This window comes from Solenopsis invicta, chromosome 6 (assembly GCF_016802725.1).
Source record: "Solenopsis invicta isolate M01_SB chromosome 6, UNIL_Sinv_3.0, whole genome shotgun sequence".
In the NCBI taxonomy this organism is placed as follows: Eukaryota; Metazoa; Arthropoda; class Insecta; order Hymenoptera; family Formicidae; genus Solenopsis; species Solenopsis invicta.
Window position 1 is genome coordinate 24998107 of NC_052669.1, and position 9289 is coordinate 25007395.

General features: G+C 36.2%; 2 protein-coding genes across 2 annotated transcripts; one reads left to right on the top strand and one right to left on the bottom strand.

Annotated features, from left to right (window-relative positions):
• Positions 1-170: 170 nt before the first annotated feature.
• On the bottom strand, positions 171-4002 carry LOC105200508 (integrin-linked protein kinase homolog pat-4). Its single transcript, XM_011168090.3, has 7 exons — positions 3525-4002; positions 2333-2498; positions 2059-2251; positions 1899-1979; positions 1375-1817; positions 1050-1280; positions 171-879 (listed from the first exon to the last, which is right to left on the bottom strand). Exons 1-7 carry the CDS (start codon positions 3611-3613, stop codon positions 733-735), a joined length of 1350 nt encoding a protein of 449 aa, XP_011166392.1. The 5' UTR covers positions 3614-4002; the 3' UTR covers positions 171-732.
• Positions 4003-4170: 168 nt separating this feature from the next.
• LOC105200509 (peptide-N(4)-(N-acetyl-beta-glucosaminyl)asparagine amidase) lies at positions 4171-7810 on the top strand. The gene is made up of 6 exons (XM_011168091.3): positions 4171-4621; positions 5170-5441; positions 5547-5765; positions 5834-6008; positions 6428-6850; positions 7024-7810. Exons 1-6 carry the CDS (start codon positions 4400-4402, stop codon positions 7588-7590), a joined length of 1878 nt encoding a protein of 625 aa, XP_011166393.1. The 5' UTR covers positions 4171-4399; the 3' UTR covers positions 7591-7810.
• Positions 7811-9289: the final 1479 nt, after the last annotated feature.

Sequence of the window (9289 nt, forward strand, 5' to 3'; positions counted from 1 at the left end):
CCAGAAATATGACCAAATGTTTTTTTTTATAATTATGTTGAAAAAGCAATGAATTAAACTATCTTGTAACAGCGAATATATTTGCATATATTTGTTGATATAACTTTTCATATATCTACATTCATCCACATACTTACATGAAAGATGCATGCAAATATCATATATTTAAATTATTATTTAAATATATTTATTAAAGATATATATTCGTTTCAAAATCTACATGAATTCGATATTATATTCTATATATTTAGTTTCATTATCTTGATTTTTTAATTTATATATAATATTCACAATATACATATTTGGCGATATACAAGCAGTAAATGTGTCACCAAACATTTTATAAAAAAATATGCTGTCTAATGTATGTAAATAACACTATTCTATTTTAAAAAGTGCCAACGATTTCGTCAGACACGTCCAAATAGATAAAATTCAAGCTACGTTTGCTATTTAAAAATTTGTTTTAGAGATTATAAATATAAACATGCACTTCTACAGTACGTTCTATATGAGTTTATATTAAATATAAATAGTTAAAAATTAGTCCCTTTAAAGTTTAATTTAGGCAGTATTCGTCTTCTGGAACATACAATGATACAAAAATATTCTATAGTTGTTAATAACAATTCTTCAGGCAGTTTAATAAATATAGAGATTCTTTAGGCACTATTAAATCTGGATGTATTCCATTGCTTCTTCTGACTGCGTTACTTTTTCATCGTGTGCATCTCAGCGCTTCATCTTATCGAGGATCGGCACAACCATGTCAAAGGACGGTCGCTTGCCCGGATCTTCGTTCATACAAATTCGAATAAGCTTTGCAAGATGTGGAGAAATGCCCGGTGGGATGCTCACACGTAAGTCTTCCAGAGCGATCTAAGATAAATTATTAGTTATTAATATAATGCTTATAATGCTTAAAAATTTAATGAGGATTTTTATATAAAGTAATATGTATTTTTTTTGCTATGAGGTATGAGAGTTAATGAAAGGAAACCTTAATGCATTGAATTTCTTTTTAAAGTAATAGATTATGTATTACTCGCCTTCATGCCACATTCCATAGGTGACAGATCCGCGAATGGCACTTCTCTGGTCGCCAATTCCCACAGAAGAACGGCAAAGCTCCACATGTCGCTAGCTTCGTGATTGATGTCTGCCGGACGCTTGCTCAAAGCTTCCGGCGACATCCACGCCGGCTCATAAATTCGCCCAACTTCTTGGAAGGAGAACTTTGCATCCGCCATATTCACACGAGCTGTTAGATCATCGTCGATCTGAAATTGAACATAGTACGTATAAAAATAACCATAGACTTTGTATTCAGGCTTTACATATCTTTTGTTTAATTACCGACTATCCGGAACTTACCATTATATGCTTACTGTTGAGGTGAAATCTGCATCTATTCTGTCGATCTAAACCATGAAGGAATGCCATAGCTCTGGCGACATCAAGAGCTAGTCGAAGAGCACGTGCCGTATCCACAACAACACCTGTCCCGCCGTGCAGAAGTCGATGCAAGCTACCTCGTGCCATGTACTGGGAGACGGTTGCCAACTGCGGGGGTTGATTCACGCAGCCAAGGACTGGCAGAACATTCGGGTGCGAGAAGATTCTCAGCTTCGGGAACTCCTCGTTGAAGTCCCTGGAGATACGCGCGGTGCAGTCGCGGATATTCAGTATCTTGGCGACGATATCATTGTTCTGCCAACGGCCTCTCCAGGTTTCCCCACTCGGTGTGCTCGCGAGATGCATATGAAGGGCCAGATCAGCCATACTGATCCCTTTGTGCCTCGAAAGAGTCGCATCTCCTGAAAAATAATATAAAGAAATTAAAATGTACCTTTTTAGTATATTATCATCCCCTTTTTAAAGATTTAAGAAATACTTACGGCTTCTGGTCTTCAATCCTAACCAGCTTTGATCTTTGAATTGTATCTTCTTCAAATCCTGTCCATATTCCACTGCTAAATCTAATGAAACAAGAAATATATTCGATGTGATATATGAAAGGTGGAAGAATTAACTCAGAATGTACATATTTTTATGTACCGTGCAATCTCTTGGCCACAACACCTCTGGCTTTATCGAGAGGAGTGTCGCCGTCCTTGTTGGCAATGGACACGAGAGCACCAGCCGCAACCAATTCCTCCGCAACCGCTTGGTCCCCCCAGAAACAAGCATAATGTAAGGCAGTATTTCCATGTTCGTTTGTGACGTTCACGTCGGCACGGTTTCTAAGCAACTGCAAATCGAGTTATGTGTTGTATGCTTTAAATATATCTTAACATTCACAAACAGCATTGTTAAATCCATTTCTCATTACCAATTGCACTATGTCTTTGTGTCCATGCGCTGAGGCTAGGTGCAATGGTGTGTCATCTCCTCTGTTGGTGGCATTAATACGTGCTCCTCTGCTGACCAATAACTCTGCCAATTTTAAGTGGCCTTCTTTACAGCACCAATGAAGTGGACTGAATCCATGATCATCTCTGCACACAGAACATGTTCAATGAAATATTTTGAAGTATCTTTTTATAGCAGGTACTAAAATTTAAATTATTATATAAGTCAAATATAAGCAGTTTCTTTAAATATTATTTAATGAATAAGATTCCTTAGAAACGTCACAGATAAAACCAGAGTTGTGATGTACATTTCAAAATTATGTCTACATAAATTTATTATTGTTTACTGCCAGAATAAAATTAGGCAATTTAATAAACAAGTATAATGTTTACAATACAATGATAGACATTTTGACCTTTTACATTAAAGTCGTCTTCAATTGATGTTACAAATTTAAACTAATAACAAATTACAATTATATTATCCCTAATGATATCATGATAACATTAATGCGAAAGGTTGAAATGTCTGTTATTGCGTTGTAAATATTAATTACTAACTGTCCTGGCTCAATTAGCCCTACTTGTTAATTATTGATAATATTAAAAAGAAGCCTATTGCTTTGTTTTTATAATTGTTTTAATAAATCTTTTTTTTTTAGATTGTAAACAATACAAGTAATTTTAAATTAAATAACACAATATAATTAAGTTGTAAGAAAAAATAAATAAATTATAAGATGATTATAATTTTAGTATTAATAAAACAAAAATATATATAATATTAAAAATTAAAAAAGATAGATAATAGAATATAATTTTTACTATTTCTGATGAAATTTATATCTTTAGTAATCCATAATAATTGCTTGCATAAATTATTCATTAAATATAGTTTCCATTATATACATGTAATGCGGATTATTTATATTTTATATGTAAACGCCCAACTCTGGATAAAACTTACAATCTGCTACAATCACAGTCTTTTCAGTTATCTTAACAATTACTTAATAAATTTCTCATCTTCTTGGAATACCTAAGAAAAGCTTCTTATGAAAAATACTTTTCACAGAATTGTTCATCCAGCCAGCCTAATTATAGAGTCAGAGAGACTACAACGTTCGACGGAACGAGTCCCTTCCAAAAAAGGAGTTCTGGAGTAGTTACCCCTGGTTCATGTCATGCTCGGTGTCGTCCAGCCAGACGCGAACCTGCATAGCGTTGCCCTCGCGACACCACTGAAATATATCCTCCATTTTCGCGCTGTTATCATGTACAGAGGCAGTAAACACACAACAGGCGACGCCGTGAACGAGCTATATCAAGTCGGTCTGAAGTGCTCCGAAACTGCCAGCCGTCATACGCTAAATATAGCCATGTTCCTGACACTAACACCAGCGCGGCAACCTCATTACTCGCCGCGTGCGTATATAACTGTGGCGTTTCTCTTGCAGAAGTGAGGAAAAGAAACACCCCCGTATCAGTTGGAATCGCGCATCTCGCGGATTCGACGCAGCCCTCGAAAGTCGCGTGATTGCGCGCCGATTCACGGTGCGGGTGACCATATACGAACCGACGGCGAGATGTATAGAACGGTCGACCCACACCAGCATCGCGGTGGGCGGACACCAACCCAACCGTCATGTATACCCCTTCACGCCGCATCCTGCTCAATCTTGTTCCACGAGAATCCAACGGAGCAACCAAGCAACAGATGAGAAAATGGACATCTCCCACGAGACGCCGTCTAGGTCTGTTCTCATTCGCCGCAAGTTCGTGGCGAGATTCGTGAAGTGCGGTCTACTGTCGGTAAAATCCATCGCGTAGCTTTCGTGTCTTCCTCTACACTCGTGCTCGCGTCTGTCCCCATTCTCGGTACAGCGGATTCACGCGCGAATCAACGGCTACGAGCTTATCTTGTATCCCTAGCAACCAGCGACGCGTAAAGTGAGGAGTCAGCAAAAATGATGACGGGTGGGCGTCCGACGACGATGGCGAACAGATGATCGTTGACACTCGAGTGTGTGACTGTTCACGTCGACATGGACGAGAGCCTGGAACGTTGCGTTAAATCCCTGGAGGAGAACACCGAGGATGTGCGTGACGAAGCACGGCGCGCGCTGCTGAATATCTGCCAGAATGTATTAAGGTCGCCGGGCAATTACAGGTCCCGTGAGCTGCGCCTCGACGATGAAGTCGTCATCGAGAAGCTTCTGCCAGCTGTCGGTGCTATGGAGTGCCTGTTTGACGTCGGCTACGTCGAGGTCTGTACTCCTGAGAGCTCAAAACCCCCTGATTTCTCTCTCTTGATTACTACGCAGAAAAATATCAATTAAGTACTAACAATAAGTACTAAGAGAAGCAATTACTCAATTTATTCTTCTTCCTTTAAGAATTTTTATAGAAAACAAAGATAAACAGAATATTTTCTTTATAACAGTCTAAAAATATACTCAGCGCAAATTTTATAAAAATTCATTATCATGTGCATTTAAAAAAAAGAATTTATACTTTCAAAAAATATTACCAAATTTTATTGAGGAAAAGTCAAAATAATAAAACTGACTTTCTGTTTTAACTTAATATTCTTGATTGAAATATTAAATTATTAATTTTTGATATAATTTGCTTATATGAACTTGTGAAATACTTGAAACAAGTATTATTTACTTAATTCAACTAATTTATAGCAGATATTTTTTTGTTCCAATGAAACAGCAATATTGCAAACTAATGATTCAATATGTTTGCTATTTTGAACACTACAGGCATTTGTCAAAATTTTTGCTAAGCTATTGATTATATGTAACAGGATGGAGAACGGATATTTTTACCACGAAACACGTCCCTTTTGAAGCTGCAGAGCTTATCGAGGCTACTATCCACTACAATAGGGAACAGCCCGATAACCGATGACATCAACAAGAGCTCTACTGTACAGAAGGCATTCTTCGACAGAATTGTGGGACATTTCCGCGATGTTATGTACTATGAAAATCCGAATTTACAAAGAAAGGCCAAGAAAGTTGTGCCTATTGTACAATTAGAAATTGCAACGATGACGAAGATAAGGGAACTACAAAAGTAATTTTATTATTTCTGTGTATTTTTATTTTTCCTGTGATAAAATGTATCTTTATATTACTTTAACTTACTCTTTTATTTATTATATATATCTGGCATTCGCAGATCCTTAAAGTCAAGCAATGCAGCTGAAATTACTTCTTCGCAATTCGAGATGGAATTGATGGCTAAAGATTTATTCTTGGTCGAGCTTTTGCGCTGGTTCAAGTATGAATTTTTCGAATGGGTCAATAGCCCGATGTGTCCGACGTGCACCACTGAATGTACATACGAAAATGTGATACGATCTACGAATCCTCATTGCTCAAGGATAGAGATACACAGGTAAAATTTCTCTGATAGAACATTATTATTGAGTTTGCAATATCACTGTGACGTTAATTCAATCTTAGATGTCAAAAGTGCAATATAGTTGTCGAATTTCCTCGTTATACGCATCCAGAACCACTGCTGACCCTGAGACGCGGTCGCTGCGGAGAATGGGCTAATGTCTTCACCCTTTTGTGTCGATCGTTAGGCTACGACGCTCGATTTATTTGTGATGAGACGGATCATATCTGGACAGAGGTACATCAAATTATCATTTATTAACTTTAAAATTAAAGTACAAGTATTCCTCTACTTGTGTGACTTCAATCGAAATGTATAAGTCAAACATCAATTTAAGTTAATATAATATTGGTATATTATTTTATACAAATAAAACATTAAGCAAAATAATGATTTTATTACAAAAACGATGTTAGATCTCTATTTAAAAAAAAATTACAAAACAAAATTATTTCTTTCTAACAATATAATTTTTAATATAATATTTGCTATTAAAATTATTATTTAGCGTAAATACACAACACAGACGTAACTTCAATAAATGATTAAAAAACTTTTCTTTTCAAATAACTCTTAATAAAATATTTATTACAAAATTAATATTTAATTCAAACCAAGAATCAACAAGGGCTTGTAATTTAGTTCTTTATTTTCAGATATGGTCAGCGTCGAGCAAGAGATGGGTTCACGTAGATCCGTGTGAAAACGTCATAGATAAGCCGTTAATGTACGAAAAAGGATGGCAGAAGAAGCTGTCGTATATAATAGCTTATTCCAAGGACGAAGTGCAAGACGTCACGTGGCGTTACACGCGAGACCAAGAAGCCGTCATGAAACGACGAAAAATTTGCACCGAACAGAGTTTAATACATTTGCTCCAATCGTTGACTGACCAGCGGCAAAATTCCGCTGGTTACAGTTGCGCGCGTAGAAAGTACGTAGTCAAACGGAAAGTGTTGGAGCTTGCCGATATGTTATATGTTCCAAATTTGCGAAACAAGACCGCTGACGATGAGATCTACGAAGGGCGAACCTCGGGATCTCTTATGTGGAAATTGGCACGAGGTGAAATTACACAGGTAGGAATATACAAAAATTTTGGAACTGATGCAAATCAAATTTTAAAACGTAACAGTATACAATTCTTAGAACATTTTTGATTCAAATAGAATTTAGATGTCATATCTAGCGTTTTATTTTCAAGATATAGAGTTTCCATTACGTTACTCAGTCATTAAATTCTCTTTATTAGGCCAACATGGGAAAGAGCTACATTTGGGACATTTCCAAATACGGACAAGCGTTCGAACTGCAATATAACATCGTTAAAGATCTATACCATATTGTGCAAAATAACGATACTGTTTTGGAGCAAAAATCTGGTTGGCTGGAAGGGATGAACGCTACAGAAGGTGGGATCTTTCGTAAAGTGGAGAACGATTGGAAGATGGTTTATTTAGCGCGATCACCGGAGGCGGAATACGGACGTGTTAAATGGACCTTCGAGATCGCGGATTCCAAAATGTGTTTAGAAACATTTACTCTGACAGCTAAGACGGAGGTGTTTCAAGGTGCCAAAGTATCCTGTGAGATCGAAGCTGTTTTTGACAACAAGGCAATTGTTATAGCTGTTCCTAACTGCGATAGTTTCCACACAGAGGAAGTGAGAAATGCGGTGCGATTGAACTTGATCGTGACGTTGTGCGGCGGACAAGGTGCGGAAGCCTGGCAACACGCTCAACTCTTTCGGCAAAGTTTGGATAACACCGAGGAACCGTCGATGATAATTAATATTCAATTGAAAAATCATTGTGTATGATTCTGAGTCTATTCACTCTCATTTTATCGTTCCTTTCGTAGATGAAATTATTTATGTGATCTTTCACAATGAGATTTACGTTATATAAAATATATTATTGTTTTACATATTATTTGTCGTGTTTCATAAAAATAAGTAGTTGGTATATAATGGTAATTAATCAAATCAATGTCAAACGTCTGCATAAATAATATATATTATAATGAGTATAGGAGCAAGATATTCCATTCTCGTTCGTTTGCCTGAAATTCTAAATTATTCTATAACTAAAAATATTCTTATATAGATATTATGAAAATATTATATTATAAAATATAATATTTTCAAATTGATCAAAACACACGTCGTGCACGCATTTTTGAAAACAGGAAAAGATGAATTTTTATTACAATTGTAATTTTATTTAATAATAATTGAATGTCATAGAGTTTAATTATATTTTAATTGTAATTATCCAAACAACACAAAACATTATAAATCTTCATAAATATTTTAAAAATTTATTTTCAAAAAACAGGAATTTTATAGAAATATTTTATTAAGATTTTGAAATAGAATCATTACCATTGTATAAAATATATTTTAGAAATGTATTGAAAAATGTTTCTTACATATAAAAATGTTTATTATCTTTTTGATACTTACAATTTCCAAATACAAGAATATGTACAATTAAAATATTTATATGTGTATATTTAAAATATTTTAATTTTAAAAATATCTTCTAAATATTTTGTGATGTCTGAATAGTAAATTTAACTCTAATATTAATTGAAATTGATTTCAATGTAATTTTTGAATTAATTGTTTTTACTTTTTGTTCCTATTACTATTATTTTCTGTAAAGTTTGCTTAGTAAATGCATATTCATGGTACATTTACATATTTTAAAAGATAAAGTCTGTTTAGAAGGCATTGAAAAAAGAAGGTGCCAAGTACACCTTTTTAAAGGACATAATCAAAAAATATAAATTGATATAAAAAAATAGGTAAAATTACAAAAATTCGAATATATTAAATAAGGAAAAATTACCTTCCCAGTAGTATTGTCAGAAGCAAAATGCCAAGCAAACTCCGCAATCAGTGATGATTTAAACGTGCTCGCGGCAAAATAATTCTAATTACATTATTCGCTTCATCCTTCCATACGTTCAGCGATAAAACATTAACATTTTTGCTCGTATTAACGAAACTGTGCAAATATTGCACCGTTGCAAATGAAGTAATCGCCGTTAGTTGATTGAAGTTCGCTCAAAGTCGCGAAAAAGTCGTAAACGCTCGAACGATTTCTCGCTGCCAACCGAATAATCTGCAAACTTCAGCGCGCCCGACTTCCCTATACATTTTTTTATAGTTCCGCCGCCATTTGAATCTTTGAATCTCGCGTTCGTCGTCGTCGCGTCATTGCGTTCAAGGCTTGAGGAGCCTCCGAGAAATCCGCGCGCGACTCGCGCGAATTTCCGTAGTGAGTGGGAAGACTGGTGAATCATTCGTCGGCGCCGCGCGGAGTGGCGTGCTGAGGCGAGGTTAAACCGGCGAATGGCGCGTGCCCTTCGCGGAAAATCGATCGGACCCAGGTGGACCGCGCGGTGGCGGAGTGACTCCGGCTACGTTCTCATGCCGTCGCGTGACCGCCGTTGCCGTACGCCGTAGCGGCCGTAGTGGTAGACAGTGGTAGAGCGCGCGGCGCGGGCGGGTT